Raw genomic sequence first — 21,226 nt, forward strand, 5'->3', positions numbered from 1 at the left:
TGCCTCAGCCTCCCGAGTAGCTGGGACTACAGGCGCCCACCACCGCGCCCGGCTAGTTTTTTGTATTTTTTAGTAGAGACGGGGTTTCACTGTTATCCAGGATGGTCTCGATCTCCTGACCTCGTGATCCGCCCGCCTGGGCCTTCCAAAGTGCTGGGATTACAGGCTTGACCCACTGCGCCCGGCCAAACCCTGCCTCTTTAGTAAAGCTGTTTCTTCCACCTCTGGCTCGCTCTTCAGTTCTTTCCTGGGCAAAGCCAAGAACCCTCTTGGACTAAGCTCCTCTTTCGGGCTCGCCTGCCGTGCATCAAAGTGATGTGCCCATGTGGAGACTGTCTGGGGCTGCTCAAAATGTTCAGTGTAGATGGATGACCACGTGGCCCCACAACTCCACGTCCACACAGAGACCCGGTGCTCACGCCCATAATCCCAGCATTTTAGGAGGGCGAGGCGGGTGGATCACCTGAGGACAGGAGTTCCAGACCAGCCTGGCCAACAGGGTGAAATCCCGTCTCTACCAAAAATACAAAAACTAGCCGCCGTGATGGCGCACGCCTGTCATCCCAGGTTTTCAGGAGGCTGAGGCAGGAGAATCGCTTGAACCCGGGAAGCAGAGGTTGCAGTGAGTCGAGATCGTACCACTGCACTCCAGCCTGGGTGACAAAAAAAAAAAGAAAAAAAGAAATTGAATTTGTAAAATTTACAACAGAAAACTTGAGGCCAAGATGTGTTCGCTGGCGAGTTCCATCCAACACTCGGTAGAGCGGAAACACTGTCCTGTCCAGGCTCTGCCAGACGATGGCGGAGGAGGCAGCCCCTCCCCTCATACACCCACCGGGACGGGAGGCAGCAGCCACTGTGGAAACATGAAACGTCAACTTGCTCGGGAAGCAGCCGCTCCACTCCTAGGTGTCGCCCAGGCTGGGGTGCGGTGGCCGGATCTCCGCTCACTGCAAGCTCCGCCTCCCGGGTTCCCGCCATTCTCCTGCCTCAGCCTCCCGGGCAGCTGGGACTACAGGCGCCCGCCACCGCGCCCAGCTAGTTTTTTTGTATTTTTAGCAGAGATGGGGTTTCACTGTGTTGGTCAGGATGGTCTCGATCTCCTGACCTCGTGATCCACCCACCTCGGCCTCCCAAAGTGCTGGGATTACAGGCATGAGCCACCGCGCCCGGCCCCCAGACCAGACTTTTCTAAACTCAGCCTCTAAACCCACCACGGGCCAGACACGCGGCGCCCTCCCCCAGCCTCATGGCTTCGAGAGGAGCTGGGGGGCCCCCGGCGCCTGCCTATCCAGGACACCTTGTTTTAAGGGCAGTGAAAGCCAGGAAAGCCATGGCCAAAGCCAACAAGACCCAGCAAGGCCCACGCCGCCCTTGCTCCTGTCGAGGGGCAGGCGCCCGTTTGTCCTCAGGGAAGGTGGTCCTCGCCGCCGGCTCTGGTAAGGGCTGCATCTGGGCCGCCAGGACGTTCGGTGCCAGCCCTGCAGCTGCGGGGCCTTCTGTGGTGGGCACGCATTTGCATCTCAATGACCCTGATTAATATTTAAGGAGTCAGCTGTCTGAGCCTCACGGAAAAAAAGGGTGAAAAAAATGCCTTGTTCCTTTAAAGGGTGGGCTGCAGGCTCTCCATCAGGTGGCCTCATCTCCCCCACGACGTCCACACTCACAATTCTCCCCCATGCAAAAGATACGCAGCACCATTAGCCAGATCAGGGCCTGTGTCCCCGCCAGGGCCGGCCCTATTGTGAGCCACACAGCTGCGGGCTGCTGCCCCGGCCCGTCTGCCTGCCCTGCCCTCTCATCAGCCCTGTCTGGTGGAGGTGGACGGTACAGCCCATAAGTCAGGGGCTGTCCTCAGGGGCGCCTCAGCCAACCCACCCCGGGCCCAGGGACATCCCCTACTTGGTCACTGTCACCGCCCCCAGGGGTCTCCCCAGCCACTGTCCACGGTGCCACTGGGGCAGGCATGGCCAGGCCTGCTGTTCCTGTTGTCTATCCCCTCACTGGGTGTCAGCCCCCCGGGGAGGGTCTGAGGGTGGGCCTTGACCCCAGGACAATAGGGACACTGGGCGGAACGCTGTCTCCCTAAATTCACGGCCACCCGGAATCTCAGAACGGGACCTCTTTGGAACTAGGGTCTCCGCAGATGGGATTAAGGGGAGGGCCTTGAGATCAGGTCATCCTGGATTGAGGGCGGCCCAGACACAATGACGGCTTCGTAAAGCCAGGGACTACAACACACACCGAGGGAACGAGGCCACGTGAACACGGACACTGGAGTGACCCACCCGCCCTGGGGCGTCCGGCCATGGGAACTGGAAGGAGCAGGAAGCATCGTGCCTGGAGCCTCCAGAGAACACGGCTCCAAGACACCGAGACTCCCTTCTGCAGAGCTGGGGGCGGCGGGGACGCCTCACCGTTGCCTGGAGACACAACACAACCCTGAGTTTTGCCGCAGGCCCAGGAGGCCCACAGACCCGGGTCTGACCAGGAGAAGCACACGGAGGCCCCTCCTCAGCCAACCGTCCCACCACCCCCTCAGCCTCCTGCAGCAGCCCCACCCGAGGCCCAGGGTCAGGTCCCCAAGCCCAAGTCAGAACCCACAGCCCAGAGTTCCCCAGCCCAGGGTGAGGTCCTGTGGCCCAGAGTCAAAACCCACAGCCCAGGTGAGAAGCTGTAGTCCAGGGTCAGGCCCCAGAGCTGAAGGTCAGGCTGGGCCTCTGCAAGCCCCGCACCCTGAGAGGAGCCAGTGGGCATCCCCTTCGCACACTCCCGGGGACCCTGGGGAGGCCGAGACGCAGCAGCACTGAGGGACGCACAGGGCCCTCCTGGGAGGAAGGCTCGGCCCGGGCTCGAGGCTGTGGCTGCAGGATCGGGGCACCCGAGGCCACCCATGCCCGTGAGGGCACCAGTCTCCCGAAATGCAGTAGCAGGGGCGGTTCGTTTTTCTTTCACCTGCCTGAGGTCCTGAGTGGACAGGCCCTGGGGGACCTGGGGACGGAGGGAACTGGTCCCTGGTCCCTTCCTGCCATCCCTGGTCCAAGTGAGTCTAGGAGTTTGGGGGCTTAACGGGGGGCTGGTCGGCGGGGCCTAGACAGCCCTGTGCAGGGACCTGGGAGAAGACCCCCCGATTGACTATTTCCCAGGGAGAAAAATTCCATGTTCCCTGGAAGGGAAGGGGAGGAAGCGGGGCTAGTGGCACCAGGACACACAGGCACCGGTGACGCCCCTCTCAGGACAGGGGGACACACGTCACCTGCGTGGAAACACGTGTACGCACCAGCTCACGGCACACGTACGTACACAGTCGCGGGTGCGGCACCTCCTGCGAATGTCACAGTGTGGTAAATTGTGTGAATGGAAAGGTATTTTGGAAATAGGAGTGAGGCACGTGGAGCGGAGCCTCTGCCCGGTGGTTGCTCTTGACCCCAGAGGTGACCACACCCCAGCCATGTCCCTGAACCAGCCTCTGCACGGAGCGGCCTGGCCGAGCCTTTTCTAGTCTCCAGCCCCTGCTGCTCTGGGCCTGGCTTCTGCGGGAGGAGCCACCAGGTCCAAGACCTCAAATGCCCACCTGAGAAAGGGGCTCAGGGCTTTTCTGTCTCGAGGGGAAACGTGAGCTTCCAGCAGCCACAGGACACCTGGGGAGCAGCTCTTTTTCTGGAGCTCAAAGCCTCTTTTGGAGAAAGGTCCAGCTTTCCGGGGGGTGGGGACACCTCATCCAGGGCACGTGTGGTGCCTCCTGAGGGCTCCTCGCCCCACGTCACTCTGACTGTCCTCAGGCTGCCCTGCCCGCCGCTACCCTCCACACCCGGTGTCCACTACCCCCTTAGGGGGACGCTGTCCACGGCAGCCCCCAGCCCCCTATCCAGAGCTGCAGCAGGGCCCACGGGACCCCCCACAGTGGGAGGCTCGTGTGTTCGTTCCACAAACACCTACGGAGCCCCTGCCTTCGGGGGGCCGTGGAGCCAGCTGCTGAGGACTTGCTTGGCCCCAGGCTCCTGCCTGGCAGGACACGCTCAGGGCCTCTGTTGTCCTGAGGACTCTGGAGTAGCAGCAAAGCCTGGGGGCCTCCAGGTGGTGGCAGCCAATTGGACCCATCCTCACATCCCTGAGTCCTCACCCTTCTCCTGTCCCAGGGCCGGCAGTGGCGACCTCACAGGGGCTTCACACCTCCTCGGGGTGGAGCCTCCCCAGCCCAGTGATCTCAGCCAGAGGCAGAGCTGCAGCAAAGGAGGGGTCCACACAGCCCCCAGGGCTCCTCAGCCTGGCCACAGCAGGACGCCATGTCCCTGGGGCTTGAGGCATCTGCCAATGAGACTCCTCTTCCCTGGGGGCAGGTGGGCAGGGGGAGGGGGGAACAAGAAGCCAAGAAGACCACGCCCACCTGAGGACACAGGAGAGGCCAGGCTTCCCCTCCCCAGGGAGCAGGGGTGCAGGCAGGTGAGGGTTAAACCCACAGCTCGGGGGTGCCTCCCCCCACCCTTCACTGGGACCCTGGAGGGACAGCTGACCCACCACCGTCACCTGTCGGGGCTCAGGCAGCACAGCTGTGCGAACAACGCAAGCCCAGGCCTCTGATCCAGGCTGCTCAGAACACAGTGCCCACACGTGCACCCAGCCTCCTGCTCTGGGCAACAGCAGAGGCCAGCCTGCAGGGCAGCACAGCTGGGAGCGTGCCCCCCGGCGTCCCCCTGACCCGAGTGCCCAGGGTCCCCCTAGTGTCCCCCCGACCCGAGTGCCCAGCATCCCCCCAGTGTCCCCCTGACCCGAGCGCCCGGCGCCCCCCAGCGTCCCCCTGACCTGAGTGCCCAGGGTCTCCCAGGCATCCCCCCAACCCGTATCCCCCAGACCCAGGTGCCCAGCATCCCCCAGGGCGTTCCCCCCAACCTCTGGGGCCCAGTTCACAGCGGGGAGCATGCTGAGTCCATGGCCCCACAGGCGGCACCAAAAACCAGCCGGTCCACGTGCCCTGGCCACGTTCACTCAGCACAGGGCAGCGCGTGACCAGCACCCTCGGCCCTTTCTGGATACCATGATGGGGACCCCACCGCCAAGCAGCAGCCCCGGGCACTCAGTGGCAGTAAAGGAATGAGCCCAGCCACTCGGTGGCAGTGAGGGGACCAGCCCGGCCGCTCGGTGGCAGTGAGGGGACCAGCCCGGCCACTCGGTGGCAGTGAGGAAATGACCTGATGGTGACGGTGAACACGCTGAGCTTCGTCCTCAGACCCACAAGGTGGGAACCAGACACCAAGCACCTTGTGAATAACTTGCCAGCTTCGCTGACCTCCTCATCCCACGACCCCCGAGCTGAGAATGAGCAAAGCCCCCACGGGCTGGAGAGCCACCTTCTCCCACCTCCACAGGGTCTGCGGGTCCACACTGGGGGCAGGGGGGTACCCTTTCTCTGGTCGGGCCGTGCACACCCACACCTGGACAGGGTCAGAGCCACCCACAAACCCTGGCAGCAGAGGGGCCGACCCGGAGGCCTAGAGACCGTGATAAGTAGGAGAATGATGAACCCCAAAAAGAGACGTCCGTGTCCTCACCCCAGAACCTGTGGATGTGACGTTATTTGGAAAAGGGTCTCTACAGACGTCAGTAGGTTGAGGGCTTTGAGAAGAGACTGTCCTGGAGTAGGGTGGGCCCTAAATCCAGTGGGAAGGGTCCTTCTAAGAGACAGGCGAGGAGAAAACATGGACAGAGGATGTGGTCAAGTGAAGTCAGAGGCAGAGACGAGCAATGCGGCCATAAGCCGAGGAACACCTGAAGCCACTGGGAGCTGGAAAGGGCAGGAGGACCCTCCCCTGGAGCCTCCAGTGGGAACACGGCTCTGCCCAAGCCTTGAGCTCAGTCTTTTGGCCTCCTGGACAGTGGGGATGGGTTTCTGTTGCTTTAAGCTCCCCAGTTTGCTACAGCAGCCCAGTCCCCGTGCCCTCCTGACAGCCGCGTGGCTATGCTGGGACGGCTCCATCTTCCCAGGCCCCGTTTGGCTCCTCCCGTCAGCCTCGGGGCACAGCTGCCCCTCACAGCCTCAGTCAAGACTCATCTTTGGTCTAGGGGCTGTCCAAAACACAAAGTCAAAGGCACAAACAACTCCCCTCTAGACATGTAAATTTTATAACTTACAAGAAATGGACCAATTCCTTGAAAACCACAACCAAAATTCACCCAAAATGTAACTGATACCAAAGAGCCCTTTGGCTATTAAAGAAATTGAATATGTAAAGATATGAAAAGGAAATGTCCGGCCGGGCACAGTAGCTCATGCCTGTAATCCCAGCACTTTGGGAGGCCGAGACGGGTGGATCATGAGGTCAGGAGATTGAGACCATCCTGGCTAACACCGTGAAACCCCGTCTCTACTAAAAATACAAAAAACTAGCCGGGTGTGGTGGCGGGCGCCTGTAGTCCCAGCTACTCGGGAGGCTGAGACAGGAGAATGGCGGGAACCCAGGAGGCGGAGCTTGCAGTGAGCTGAGATCCGGCCACTGCACTCCAGCCTGGGCAACAGAGCGAGACTCCGTCTCAAAAAAAAAAAAAGAAAAGAAAAAAATAAAAAAAGAAAACCTTCACATCACGCAGCTGCTGGGAGGTCACCGTGTTGGCGCGATCCAGCCATGGCTCTGGCTGAGGTGACCTGGGTGGTGCCCTCGGCTCAGGCACAGCTTGCGGAGGCTGCTTCTCAGGGAGAGGCGCCAGGGCTGCTGTCCCCAACCCAGCCTCCCCATGTGGCTGGCCCTGGGCTCTCTGGCTTGATGGCCCCCTCGCTGGGGCAGAACCTTCTCTAGCACGGAGCAGGTGCCTTTGTCCACAGGCTCCCGGGCACGAGCCCCCTGCTCTCCCCGATCCCAGACGCAGACCCCAACCCAAGCCGTTGTTCCAGGAATAAAGGGGCAGCCACTGTGGACTAGAGGGATTTGTGAGCGAGACGGGCTGGACGGGTGACGGCGAGCGGGACACACTGTCTCCCTACTTCCAGCCTCGTGCCTCGCACCCCCTCCCTGCCTTTGCCCCTCCTGGCCCACTCAGCCTCACCCAGCCCAGCCATTGTCCCAACGCTGTCCTTTCAGAGTAGGGAGTGATATTCAGCCAGACCCCGGTTCCCCGCGCCCTGAGTCCCCCACAGCTCCTCACAGTCCCTGTTAACAAACATGCTTGCAGGGGGCGGCCGTCCACACACAGAGCCCTTGCTGCCGTGATGGGGCCAGCCCAAGAGGCGGGGGCTGCAGCCGCTGCTGTCATGAGGGTGGCGGGAGATGCCAGCCCGAAGCCAAAGTGTCTGCAGCGGCTCACAAAGGGTGGTTCACGGGGGTGCCGCCCAGCACTGCAGTCTACCCGCTGAGCTCCTTTGTGATGGCCGTAAATTTTTATGAGCGCTGGAAGAGCTGAGGCCTCACCTTGCCAGGGAACAGACTCAGAACAAATGCTGGAGGTGGCTTTCCTCCTGTTCTCGGAACTGCCGTGAAAAGCCTCTGCCACAGGGTGGACGGGAGGGACGGGGCAGTGGATGGGCTGAGGACCCACAGGGTGGTCAGGGCCCGTCTGCCAGCACAGAAGATTGCTGCTGCTCGGATCACCTGGACAGAGACGGCGAGGACAGGGCACCAGCTGGGGGCAGAGGCCACTGTGACAGCCGTCCTGTCCCTTCCACACCAGCGCCCCGGCCGCTCCATCCTGCAGCCAGCCCTCCTGGCTCTGTCAGCTCAGCTCCTTTCAAAGCCCAAACATCCCACAGCTAAACCTGGAGGTGGGCGCAGTGGCTCACACCTGTTCTCCCAGCACTTTGGGAGGCTGGACCGGAAGGAAGGGATCACTTGAGCGCAGTGAGCCACGATCTTACCGCTGCATTTCAGCCTGGACAGCAGAGCAAGACGCATCTCCAGGAAAAGAAAGAGGCAGGCAGGGCGCGGTGGCTCACGCCTGTAATCCCAGCACTTTGGGAGGCCGAGGCAGGCAGATCACGAGGTCAGGAGATCGAGACCATCCTGGCCAACACAGTGAAACCCCGTCTCTACTAAAAATACAAAAAAACTAGCCGGGCGAGGTGGCGGGCGCCTGTTATCCCAGCTACTCGGGAGGCTGAGGCAGGAGAATGGCGCAAACCCGGGAGGCGGAGCTTGCAGTGGGCTGAGATTGTGCCACTGCACTCCAGCCCGGGCAACAGAGCAAGACTCCGTTTCAAAAAAAAAAAAAGAAAAAAGAGGCCAGCCACTGTGGTTCATGCCTTCACCCCACACCCTGACCACCCCACCCCCTCCCCTGCCTCACGCCCCTTCCCCACCTTATGCCCTCTCCCCCTCATACCCCTCCCCCTCACGCCCCCACCTCACGCCCCCTCCCCCATCTCACATCCCTCCCCGCCTCACACCCCCTCACCCCTCACTCCCCCTCCCCCACCTCATGCCCTCTCTGGTCCCTTTGCCTCCTTTTTGTTCACTTTGAGCAGAGTCTGGGAGACGCACCTGCCTGGCCGCTTCCTCTTCCTTTCTGGAACATTTGCTTCTGAAGCTGCTGGTGGCACAGGGCAGGGTGGGTATCTCGCCAGGAAAGGAGCTGGGGCCACAGAGCCCTGAGCAGGGCCGGGGCAGAGTCCACAGGCGGGTCCCGCCCATTGCTGGTTCATCCATTTGTTTCTGTGTTAATTTTGCTTTTTTTTTCCTAAGAACTTAATAAACGCCCCCTGCCCCAGCCCTGCCCTGGCCTTGGAGATGGGTCTTAGAATCCCGGGGCCCAGCTGGCCTTGGAGATGGGTCCCAGAATCTCGGGGCCCAGCTGGGAGGAGAGGCCCCGGTCCTTGCTTCTGCTCAGGGCATGCACCCTGCTTTCAGGGTGGTGTGGCCTCGGGAAAGGGTCTGAGGGGCCGCCCTGCCCTTTTCTGTGAGTGCCACGGTGGCCAACTGCCAGGAAAGTAAACATCTCCCAGAGAGAGAAACCCACAGGGCAAAGGCTGCCAGGGTGGCCCAAGAGGTTCCCGACCGAGGGGCTGAAGGCAGCTCTCATCCAAGGAGAACCCCTTCCGGGCACCTGCCGGTCAGAGCTGGGCCCTCACACCTGTTCCCAGCGGGCGAGTCCCCGTCCCCACGTGCCCGGCAGCCTCTGTGACGTTCAGCAGGGCCACTGAGTGCTCCAGGCGCCTGGCTGGGCCAGAAGGCCAAGGACAGAGGGGTCGGCGGGGCGTTCGTGACACGTGATGACGGTGGGCAGAGCCCTCCCTTGAAACCAGCCCAGCCATGTCAAGTTCATCCACCGGTGGGACTAAACCCCTCTAAGGAGAGGGGACCCTTCGGGGACACAGGCTGGCGTTCTGGGGAGTGAGGCTCTGTGAGCCCTGCCCCAGGACCACCACACAGCAGGCCCACAGGCCCAGGCAGGGGCTGCAGCCACAGGGCTGTGCGGGGCCGGGAGCGCCTCCTCCTGGGACCCCTGCAGCCCCCGCCCCGCGGTCCCAGGCTCAGGGGCCTCCTCCCGGATGTTTCTTCTGGAGCCCGACCCATAGGCTTTTCCTCACCGCCTTTGAGATAAAATCAGAAACAAATCTTTAAAGGCCATCTCCAAAAACCAGAGGCCGGAACGAAGTAAAAACAAAGCTTCCTCTCGGCAGCTTCCTGCTTATCTAAAAACGCCCGCGTCAGCAGCGCCTTCCAGCCCAGCACGGTCCCTGGGCCTCAGCCTCTGGCGGGGGCCGGACCCAAGGCCATGTGACCCACGCAGAAGGCGCCAGGCCCTGGCATGCGGTGCCACAGGAGGGGGATGGCGACCAGCCCCGTGGCTCAGTGTCAGTGTCCACGTGTGTGGAGTCTCCTGCTCAAAGGCAAAATGCCCTTCAGTCCTACAAGGAGGCAGCAAGGGGGCTCAGCAGCGCCCCCCACCACTCAAATATCAAACAGCCACCTTGTCTGGAATCAGGGTCCTTGCAGATGTCACTGAGATGCGGTCACACCGGATCAGGACGGACCCTAAATCCAAAGTCAGAAGACACAGTGCATGACGACGGAGGCAGAGGCTGGAGCGACGAGGCCACAGCTAAGGCACAGCCGAGCACCAGGGGCTGGAAGAGGCGGGAAGGCTGTCCCGTCCCCCGGGGACCCTCCATGGTGCAGGCCCTGCAGCCCCCCGGTCTCAGGCTCCCGCAGCCTCGTTCCACAAGCCGGACTGGGCTCCAGCGCGTCCAAGGAGTTTCCCCTCCTCCCTGTGGTCAAGGCTCCAAGCCTGCCTCCTTCCCTCCTTCCCTCCTTCCCTGCCCAGAGCCCCACCTATCTCAGAAAGGAGGAGATGGTGTGAGACTGGCTCTGCCTACAAGCCCGGCCCGGGTGTTTTGAAACCAGAGGTCCATGAACGTTTTTAATCCGTAGGTGGACGGTACCAAACCCCAGTAAGGACCGTGCATGGGCGCCCGGCATTCGATGACAGAAGGAGATGCCGGCCAGGAAATGCAGTGAACCAAATGCCCTCCGCCCAAAGCCACAACACCTACAACACCCATAACGCCCACACTGCCCACAACACCCACAATGCCCACACCACCACCCACAACACCCACAACTCCCGCACCACCACCTACAACACCCATAACACCCACAACACCATCCACAACACCCATAACACCACCCACAACACCCACAACTCCCACACCACCACCCACACCACCCACAACATCACCCACAACACCACCCACAACACCACCCACAACACCATCCACAACGCCCACAACACCCACAACACCATCCACAACGCCCACAACACCCACAACACCACCCACAACACCCATAACACCACCCACAACACCACCCACAACACCATCCACAACGCCCACAACACCCACAACACCATCCACAACGCCCACAACACCCACAACACCACCCACAACACCCACAACACCACCCACAACACCCACAACTCCCACACCACCACCCACAACACCATCCACAACGCCCACAACTCCCACAACACCATCCACAACGCCCACAACACCACCCACACCACCCACAACACCATCCACAACGCCCACAACACCACCCACAACACCATCCACAACGCCCACAACACCCCCAACGCCCACAACACCCACAACATCCCCCAGAACACCCACAACACCACCCACAACCACAACACCGCCCACTACAACCACAACACCACCCACTACAACCACAACGCCACCCACTACAACCACAACGTCACCCACCACAACCACACCACCATGCACTACAACCACAATGCCACCCACTACAACCACAACGCCACCCACTACAACCACAACACCACTTCTGGGTACATGGCCAGGCACCACGAAAACCTCCGTCCAACAAGAGCTGGTGCATGGACAACCATAGCATCTCACGCACAATGGCCAACAGCCCAGCTCAGCGTCCACCCACAGATGAGCCACAAACTGCAGGCAGGCCGGCCACGTGCGGAGCGCCACTCAGCCATGAGAAGGAAGGAGGCACAAGCACACAGCATGCCGGGATGAAACCTGAGGCAGGACCCCGACTGACGAAGGCTGGGCACAGAGGGACACAGCGTCTGATGCCATTTCTACAAAACATCCAGAACAGGCCAAGCCAGAGAGACGTGGAGGCTCCCAGGCCTGGGGAAGGGGTGGGGAGCCAGTGCTTATGGAGACGGGGTTGCCTTTTGGGGTGATGAGGACATTCGGGACCCGACAGAGGTGAGGGCCGCCCAAGTGTGCACTTTAAAATCAGTTAACACCAGCCGGGCGCGGTGGCTCATGCCCGTCATCCCAGTGCTGTGGGAGGCCAAGGCGGGTGGATCACCTGAGGTCAGGAGATCGAGACCAACCTGGCCAACGTGGCAAAACCCCATCTCTACTAAAAATACAAAAAAAACTAGCCGGGCGAGGTGGCGGCGCCTGTAGTCCCAGCTACTCAGGAGGCTGAGGCAGGAGAACGGCGTGAACCCGGGAGGCGGAGCTTGCAGTGAACCGAGATCGGACCACCGCACTCCAGCCTGGGCGACAGAGTGAGACTCCGTCTCAAAAAAATAAATAAAATAAAATAAACTTGGCCCCATGGAAACCGTTTTTCTTTCCTAATGGTGGGGGGAGAAAGATTTTTCCATTCCCTGCCCTCCCACGTCACCCCACACAGAAGCCAGAGGCCCAGGGCCCCTCGACTCTCTCTCAGAGCACCTTGGAGAGACTCCAGGGAAACCTGGCCGCCTCACGCAGCAGCAGGAGGCCCCTCCGTTCAGCACCAACGCAGACAGCACTGCCCACTCCACAGCCCACCCGCCCACTTCTTCCCGGCCAACAGGACCCAGGCCTGCCCGGATGCGGGCTGGGTGTGTGCCCGGTGTGGGGTGGGCATGTGGCCGGGTGTGTGCCCAGGTGTGGGGCAGCCTCATCCCAGGGCAGTGCCTGAGTGGGAATGGGCAAAGGAGGTGCCAGGCTGGTAGTGGTGAGGGGACACAGGATACGGGAAGGACGTCTGTCCCGGCCGCCGTGGGTGGGGTGTGGGCCTCGGTGGGCAGTGGTGGTACAGGCAGGGCCGCGCCTCTTCACCCCGTCCTCACCCCAGCAGCCCCGGAGCAGCAGATGGACTCAGAGAGTTCCTGGGAAGGGGCCGCCGGCTGATGCGGGAGGAAGACGGAACTGTCACCCCTGGCTGGGTAGGAACAGAGGGACAGGACCCCACCCACCATCAGAGGCCTGCTCATCACAGGGTCCCACGGACCCCACCCGGAGAGCGAAGGACCTTCCCAGAGGGCACAGCGCTGCCATGGTGACAACCCCCAGCCTCCCAGGGCAGGGGCCTTCCCATTGTCGGCCCCCCAGAGGCTTCCGGTCCACTCCCCCCATTCCCCACTCTAGCTCACGGAGCCCCTGAGGGTAGAGTCCTGAGTGCCCCCCAGGCCTCGGTCTTCCCACCCAAAGTGACTCCTGTGCTCCACATCAAACCTCCACTCCGGAGGTGCCCCTGCCCACACACCACCCTGCACCAGTGGGGTCAGAGCCTCTAGGAGACGAGGCCTCGGCCCAGCGTCCCTCCCTGCCTCCTGCCTCCAGCCTCAGGCCTGAAACACGAACCCTGGGTCTGTTTCATCACACAAGTCTCAGTGTCTGACTCTAGCTTCATAATGGCCCTGCTGTAGGCAGGTGTCTGCTTTTGAAGAAACTGTTGGTTCACATCCCCAAGGCCCTGAGTGCGTAAATCTCGGCACATTTAATGCACCTGAATTCCAGCCTATGGCAGGATTTCAGGATGTGCGAGTGACTCGTCTGACCTGGGTCCAGGCACGGTGGCCCCAGCCATACCCTGGGGGCTGAGAGTTCATTTCCCCCCACTAGGACTGGGCCAGACCCCTGCCTGGCTGCCCGCGCCCCCAGGCCTGAGCCGGGCTGTTCCCCGGGCCTGGGACACCCTTCCAGGTCCTGTCCGCTGCAAGGTTCCTGGAGCACATTCTCCCAGGACACAGGGGCAGAGAGAGAAACAGCAGGGCCCCCCCAGGACGCACATCCGGGCTCCAGTTGTCACGTGTGTGGCATGAGGGGAGGGGTGTGTTCCTGTGCATGACAGCGTGTCCATGTGTGTGCACATGTGTGTGTGTTGTGTCTGCACACGTGGTGGGCACCGTGTGTCCGTGTGCATGTGTGTTGTATGTGTTGTCTGTACGTGTGTGTGCGTGTGTTGTGTGCATGTGCGTGTGTTATGTGCATGCACCGCGGGTGCGCATGTTGTGTGTGTGCATTGCGTGCCGTTGCGCCCCTGGCATAAGGTGACATGTGCAGCTTCCAGAGCTACCCGTGGGCTCCAGCACAACCCAGGGATTAGAGGCCGGCCCATTTCCATCCCGTGTCTTGGTTTCCTTGTTTGTGCAACAGGGACCCTCCCAGAACCGCCAGGGTGACTCCGGGGAGCATAGTGACAACCAGCAGGTCTATGAAATCCCTGGGCGCAGTGACTGGCACCTCCCGAGTGCAGCCCGAGGGCAGGGGTTTCCTCAGGGCCAGCTTTGCAACCACTGGGAGACCAACCTGCTCGGACGACCACGGCCTGCCCGAGAATCAGGAGGCGAAACCCGTGAGACAGACGCCGGGAACTGAGCAGAGACGCCTCGGCAAACAGGCGCGGTGCCAGGTCTGAGGCCCGGAGGCGACAGGGTCAGGCAGGTGGGGAGAAGTCTGCACACCCGGCCCGAGAGCCACATCCTCAGTGTCTGTGAGCAGAGGCAGAGCCAGGGCCGGGTCTCCCAAACCACCTCACACACACGCACAGACACACGTGTACACACACAGACACACGTGTACACACAGACACACGTGTACATCCCACACAGACACACGTGTACACACAGACACACGTGTACACGCAGAGACACCCGTGCGCACCCTCCCCTCCCCAACGGCGCAGCCGCTCCTCAGAGAACTTCCCTCCTCGGCCTGTTGAGTCTTGAAACAGCTTTTACTTTTTTTTTTTTTTTTGAGACGGAGTCTCGCTCTGTCACCCAGGCTGGAGTGCAGTGGCCGGATCTCAGCTCACTGCAAGCTCCACCTCCCGGGTTCCCGCCATTCTCCTGCCTCAGCCTCCCGAGTAGCTGGGACTACAGGTGCCCGCCACCTCGCCCGGCTAGTTTTTTGTATTTTTTTGGTAGAGACGGGGTTTCACCGTGTTAGCCAGGATAGTCTCATCTCCTGACCTCGTGACGGATCACGAGCTTTTACATTTTTTAGTTTAAAACTCACGCATTTCTCCATACTCTTATTCTCTTCTCTTTTTTTGTTTTTTGTTTGTTTGTTTTTCTTTGGTGAGACAGAGTCTCACTCTCACCCAGGCTGGAGAGCAGTGACTCGATCTCAGCTCACTGCAACCTCCGCCTCCCGGGTTCACGCCATTCTCCTGCCTCAGCCTCCCAAATAGCTGGGACTACAGGTGCCCACCACCACGCCCGGCTAGTTTTGTGTGTGTATGTGTGTGTGTGTGTGTGTGTGTGTGTGTATTTTTACTACAGATGGGGTTTCCCCATGTTGGCCAAGGTGGCTTCAAACTTCTGACCTCAGGTGATCCACCCGCCTCGGCCTCCCAGAGCGCTGGGATGACAGGCATGAGCCACTGCGCCCGGCCCGACATCTGTTTTTAAAATTCACCATCCACAGACACAGTAGCAGCCACGGCACACGCAGCCCACAGAAACCCAGCCAGGTTAAAAAGCGGCAGTTTTGTGGCAAAGCCTGAATTCTATTTTGGTGGCCAAGGAGGCACGTTAGCACGTCAAGAAGAAAGAGAACTGGGGAGGGAGAAGTAGAGGTGGACGAGGAATCTGATTAATTTTGCTGTGCGAAATATCTTACCAGCTTTAGCTGTAAAATTCTGACCCGGTTTCCTGAAGGGGACAAAGAGACCACAAGCGACTCTCACTCTCATGCCCGCAGCGCTCGGCGCCAAAAGCCGTCCCAGACTTTAAAAAGTGGAAGAAAGGCGAAATCACACAGAAAATAAAAGCAGAGGCTCAAAGGAAGCAGCCGTATGTAATTGCTTTTAGCGAACAAACATTTTTGAATCCCGGTTTGCAGGGAACCGAGGGAGAAAAGGACAGGTTTTAGGAAAGAACAGAGGGGTGGAGGCTGGGAGCTAAAAGAGGCATCTAATTTTATCTGGCTCCTTTCCAACAATAAAATCTAATCCATCATTTTCTCCGGATGAAGGCTCTTAATGAAAATTTAGAGAGTGTGACTGAAATTTAGAATTCCCCAGGGATCCTGCAAGGAACATGTCTAGCAGCCGTGCGAACCTCCCTCCAGCCTGAGCTGCCAAACGGCACGGCGCGAGGAGGCAGCGGGTTCTCATCCGGCTCTCGGACCACCGTGCCCCTCGCCACGCGGGGAACCTGTCCCTGAACCGAGGCTGCGTGCTTGAGCTTGACAGTCCGGCCTCCCCCTGGGCTGGGTGGGCCCGGGGTCTGGCTCTGGGATCCACGGCCGTTTGCTGCTCAGGGCACGAAGCCCCGTGGGAAGGGTGTGGGGGCCACGGGTCCTCCTCTCAGCCTCTCAAAGCAATACATGCGCCCCGACGCCATCGGCCATCACCCTCCCGCTCGGAGAAGGACGAGGAGGAAGGAATCCCACTCTCCTCTGCTTCCCAGCAGCTCTCACAGTGAAGAACAAAAGTCAGCCCACATTCTGGGGTGCACAGAACGGGATCTGCGGGGAGGGGAAACGGTGGAGGCAGCCGGCTGAGCACCCACCGCTTGGTAAGAGGCAGCGCTTTGTGACGCAGACAGAATCGGCACCAGTGCCCCGTCGTGGCTTCTCACTGTCCAGAGAAGAACCTGGGTGACTCTGCCCGCCGGGGCACCCCGGGGCCATGTGGGGTGTTTCTGCCCATCCCGAACCACAGATGCTGCTGGCATCAGGCGAGTGGAGGCTGAGGAAGCTGCAAACATCCTCAGAGCAGGGGCAGCCCCCCACAGGGATGCATCCTGGCCAGGCCAGCAGTGGTGCTGTGGACGGGACGGTGGCGTGCCCACCAGGGCTCTCAGCAGGCCCAGCAGGGGTGGCGGCTCAGCCAGCATCAGAATGACTGGTGTTACGGGCTCACAGCTCCCGACGCCTTGCAGAGATGGCAATCCCTTCCCCCTGCCCCCGTCCCCAGGACCAGGTTGGACACTCGGGTGTGTCCCTGACGCTGTGTCCCTTTCCTGACACAGCACGAGGACGCTGGGCGTGGCGTCCACTCTCCCTGAGTTTCGTGGCTTGGGAGGCGCTGGTGTCCCCAGACCACATTTGTCCACAGACTCGGGGGACTCAGGCCTCCCTGCACGCTGCCAGGCCTGGGGAGGGGACAGCTGCAGGTACAGCGGGGGCACACAGGGTGGATCCATGCCTCCCCACCAAAGGTCCTACATGAGATATTTCGAAACCAATTTAAAACACACACAAGAAAAAACGAAAACATCTTTTTAACATTTTCCTATATCCACAGCCCCCCAAGGCTGCCGGGGGTCACCACCCCACAGGTGTGCACCTGGCCCTCCCCTGCCTCCCAGGGCCTCTTCTCTCAGCCACTGCACAAGGTGACAACACTTCGTTCTCATGAAAAGCCACCGTGTCTGCCCAGGGATCACACGCAGTCCTCACCTCCCGGGTTTGCTGGCAAGTTCCACGACCTTGTCACATGTAAGGTGAGGGAGTCAGTGGGGCTGTGGGGTCCTCAGTCCCAGATCCCACCCCGCCATGTCTGGCCAAGTTAGGGAAAAAACTATTCCTCTATCCTCTTAAATTCAGTGACTGGGGCCTGCAAATTAAACTGACAAAAGACGGATCCATAGAATGAAAAATTTGATTGACAAGCACACGGCAGCCAACGAGAGAAAGCGGGTGGTTCAGCAGTGTGCAAGCCACCGCCTCCCATCCTCACTAGGTCAGGGAGGGGGCAGCAGGAGAAAAGGCTTCTGAGGGGAAGAACAAACAGGTTTCTTCAGAAAAGACAAAAGGGGTTTTAAAAGGACAGTAGACAAAGTTTATCTGGGTGCCTCATGTCTGTAATCCCAACACTTTGAGAGGCCGAGGAGGGCAGGTCACCTGAGATCAGGAGTTCCAGACCAGCCTGGCGACCAACATGGCCAGACCCCACCTCTACTAAAAATATAAAAATTAGCCAGGCGTGGTGGTGAGTGCCTGTAATCCCAGCTACTCAGGGTGCTGAGGCAGGAGAACGGCATGAACCCAGGTGGCGGAGGTTGCAGTGAGCTGAGATTGAGCCAGGCACTCCAGCCTGGGGGACAGAGGGAGACTCCCTCTCAAAAAAAAAAAAAAAAAAAAAAAAATTAGCCTGGCGTGGTGGTGGGCACCTGTAATCCCAGCTACTCGGGGGGCTGAGGCAGGAGAATCACTTGACCCGGGAGGCAGAGGGTGCAGTGAGCTGAGATCGCGCCTCTGCATTCCAGCCTGGGCAACAGAGCGAGACTCTGTCTCAAAAAAAAAAAAAAGAAAAGAGAGTTTGTGATAATACAGGCATAAGTGGTGTCTCTGTCTTGGTCCCCCCAAGCAGAGATTTGGGGCATGTTTTATTCCAAGTCTCCCTTCTGGGAACGGAACCACCCTCACCCTGAAGAAGGCATGTGTAGCAGCCTCAGGTCCCAGGAGTTGCTGGTTTTAGTCAGGAGAGAAGCTCTGAGAAGCCGTTTTTCTGCCTCTGTTGATTCTCAGTTGCCTGCAGCTCACAATACTCCTGATGCCAACGGGGCGTGTTTTCGGGCCACGTATCTCGCTCCCCTTCGAGGCCCTCAACCACAGCACACCGGCCCCTCGCTCAGTGCTGCGACCCCGTCCCGTGGACACAGATTGCTTCTCCTCTAAGACCAGGCCCCAGCAGATCTTCTAGGAGCCCCTCAGTCTCCCAAGTGAGGATGTTTCCAACACCCAGTGAGGCAGGAACCAGGAGGGGAATGTAGGCTCCACAGTGTGGAGTTAGGTGAGGAGCTGCAATGCGCCCTCACTCTAGGAAGCCACCAACAGAGCGCAGGAAAGGAAGTGCCGGACACCAGAGGGCCTCCCCAGGCCAGGCCAGCAGCCCCCAGTTCAGGCTGTGCTAAATAAACGCAGGCCACAAGGACACGCTCAGAGGGAAACCATTTTGCCGATCGTTTCCTGAAGGCCCCGCGGTGCCGACGACACACACACGTCAGACAAGCATCCCACCTGCCGTCACTCCACCCCTTCTCCGCCTCCCACTCCAGCATCTCCTGGGTTTCCTCTTTCGGTGAAACAGAGCTTGTGCTCCGAGCATCTGATAAATTATCGTGAGTAACATCCCATCAATGTTCCTTACACCTGGAATAATGAATAAATTCCCTCCCCCAAAATAGGCACAAATGTTCTCAACTCCCTGCAAGTAACATGGGCTTAGAAAGCACACGACCCAGAGCTTCAACATGCAGGAGGCCGCCAGGGAGGACCCGACAGTGAGCCCTTCCATGACTTAACAGGAATCCTCTACGTTGAGCTTTGTTGCTTGAGTTTACACTCAGCTTGCTCGTTTTTAAGTAGGACCCACTAGTACATTCCTTTCCCGATGCCTGTTTCCTGATTTAAGGGAAATGACTCCAGGGAGGTGAAAAGGAATATTGTTCCTTCACAGTCCACATGTATTCCGTAACAAAACTCAGGTGGTTCTGCAACATGGGGGTCTGGTATCCTCAGGCTGTGTCCTGACAGCAACCTGGACGTGGTACAGCCAAGATGGTGAGGGCCATCATCACCATCACCATCACTACAATCTTCACCACCATCATCACCATCACTATAGTCTTCACCACCAACATCAGCATCACTATGCTCTTCACCATCATCACAATTGCTACAGTTCACCATCATCATCACCATCACGACAGTCTTCACCACCATCACCATCACCTCAGTCCTCATCATCATCACCATCACTACAGTCTTTACCGTCATCACCATCACTACAGTCTTTACCGTCATCACCATCACTACAGTCTTTACCACCATCAGCATCACTACACTCTTCACCATCATCACCATCGCTACAGTTCACCATCATCACCATCACTATAGTCCTCACCATTGTCACCATCACTACAGTCTTCACCACCATCATCACCATCACTATAGTCCTCACCATCATCACCATCGCTACAGTTCACCATCATCATCACCATCACTACAGTCCTCACCATCATCACCATCACTAGTCCTCACCATCATCACCATCACTACAGTCCTCACCATCATCACCATCACTAGTCTTCACCACCACCATCACCATCACTACAGTCTTTACCATCACCATCACTATAGTCCTCACCACCACCAGCATCACTACACTCTTCACCATCGTCACCATCGCTACAGTTCACCATCATCACCACCATCATCCTTGGTTGACACATGGCACTGACCACTAGCCCTCTCCATGTATCCATTTATCTAATCCTCACACCTGTTAGGTAGGAACCATTAGCCCCAATTCACAAGTGATGAAACCAGAGCACAGAGAGGTTAAAACCACATAGGCAGAAGATAACACCACCAGAGTGTGAACCCTGGCAGTCTGGTTCCAAAATTAGTCCTGTCCCTGAGCCCCTGACTCTAGGTGAACCAACATTCAGGCACGGCAGGCTTGTGGGTGCACAGTCAGCAGGGGTGGCCTCGCTTCCTTCCTCCTGACTCCTTCTGCTTTGGCCCGTGTCCTGCACAGTGAAGGCTCCCCCAGGCCCTGTGGGGGCAGGAGGGGGCAAGTGGGTGTTAAAATGGGAAGGTCGGCCAAGCACGGTGGCTCACGCCTATAATCCCAGCACTTTGAGAAGCCGAGGCGGGTGGAGGATGAGGTCAGGAGATCGAGACCATCCTGGCTAACACGGTGAAACCCCGTCTCTACTAAAAATACAAAAAAAAAAAAAGTAGCCGGGCACGGTGGCGGGCACCTGTAGTCCCAGCTGCTCGGGAGGCTGAGGCAGGAGAATGGCGTAAACCCAGGAGGCGGAGCTTGCAGTGAGCTGAGATCCGGCCACGGCACTCCAGCCTGGGCAACAGAGCGAGACTCCATCTCTGAGGCAGGAGAAACGCAAAAACAAGGGAAGATCTCGGGCCAGGGGCAGTAGCCAGTAGCTCACACCTGTAATCCTAGCACTTTGGGAGGCCAAGGAGGGCATGAGCTCAGGAGTTTGAGACTAGCCTGGACAACACGGTGCAACCCCATCTCCACTTAAAATACAAAACGAGCCGGGTGTGGGGTGGGCGCCTGTAATCCCAGCTACTCGGGAGGCTGAGGCAGGAGAATCGCTTGAACCCAGAGGCAGAGGTTGCAGTGAGCCGAGATTGCGCCACTGCACTCCAGTTTGGGATCAAAGAGTAAAACGGTCTCAAAAAAACAAAAAAGAACAAAAAATGGGGAGGTCTGGCTCATGTCATTCACCCGCAGCTGGAGCCCCCCGAGGAGCCGACTCAACATTTGCGTTTCTGATGATGAAGCCACGGAAGTTCGGCTCTTGGGGAACACGGCCAGTTCTTTCCTGCTTTTAATGCTGGAGGAAACCTCGCCAGGGAGGCCGTGGGCGAGGGGCCGCAGACAGGCCGAGGGTCTGCAGGAATCTGCAAGTCGACAGGAGAGAGGGGATGAGAAACGCTGGCGTCACCTCCTGCCTGGGCCGCGCGGGGCCGCCCGGCTGCCGCCATGCAGATGGGGTGTGTAAAACCGCGTCTGCTGGTCGTCAGGGAGCGGAGGCTCGTTAAGAACGTCTGTTA

The 21,226-nt window shown here is 59.2% G+C and overlaps 1 protein-coding gene across 1 annotated transcript in view; it reads left to right on the forward strand.

The window, feature by feature from the left end:
• LMF1 (lipase maturation factor 1) overlaps nt 1–12,848 on the forward strand; it is a 122,879-nt gene extending 110,031 nt beyond the window's left edge. The window contains exons 11-12 of the mRNA XM_025369753.1: nt 10,465–11,271; nt 12,833–12,848. Of these exons, the coding sequence (XP_025225538.1) occupies nt 10,465–11,271; nt 12,833–12,848 (823 nt within the window). The remainder of the gene's footprint in view (nt 1–10,464; nt 11,272–12,832) is intronic.
• The last annotated feature ends 8,378 nt before the right edge of the window (nt 12,849–21,226 follow it).

Source organism: Theropithecus gelada, chromosome 20 (assembly GCF_003255815.1).
Source record: "Theropithecus gelada isolate Dixy chromosome 20, Tgel_1.0, whole genome shotgun sequence".
In the NCBI taxonomy this organism is placed as follows: domain Eukaryota; kingdom Metazoa; phylum Chordata; class Mammalia; order Primates; family Cercopithecidae; genus Theropithecus; species Theropithecus gelada.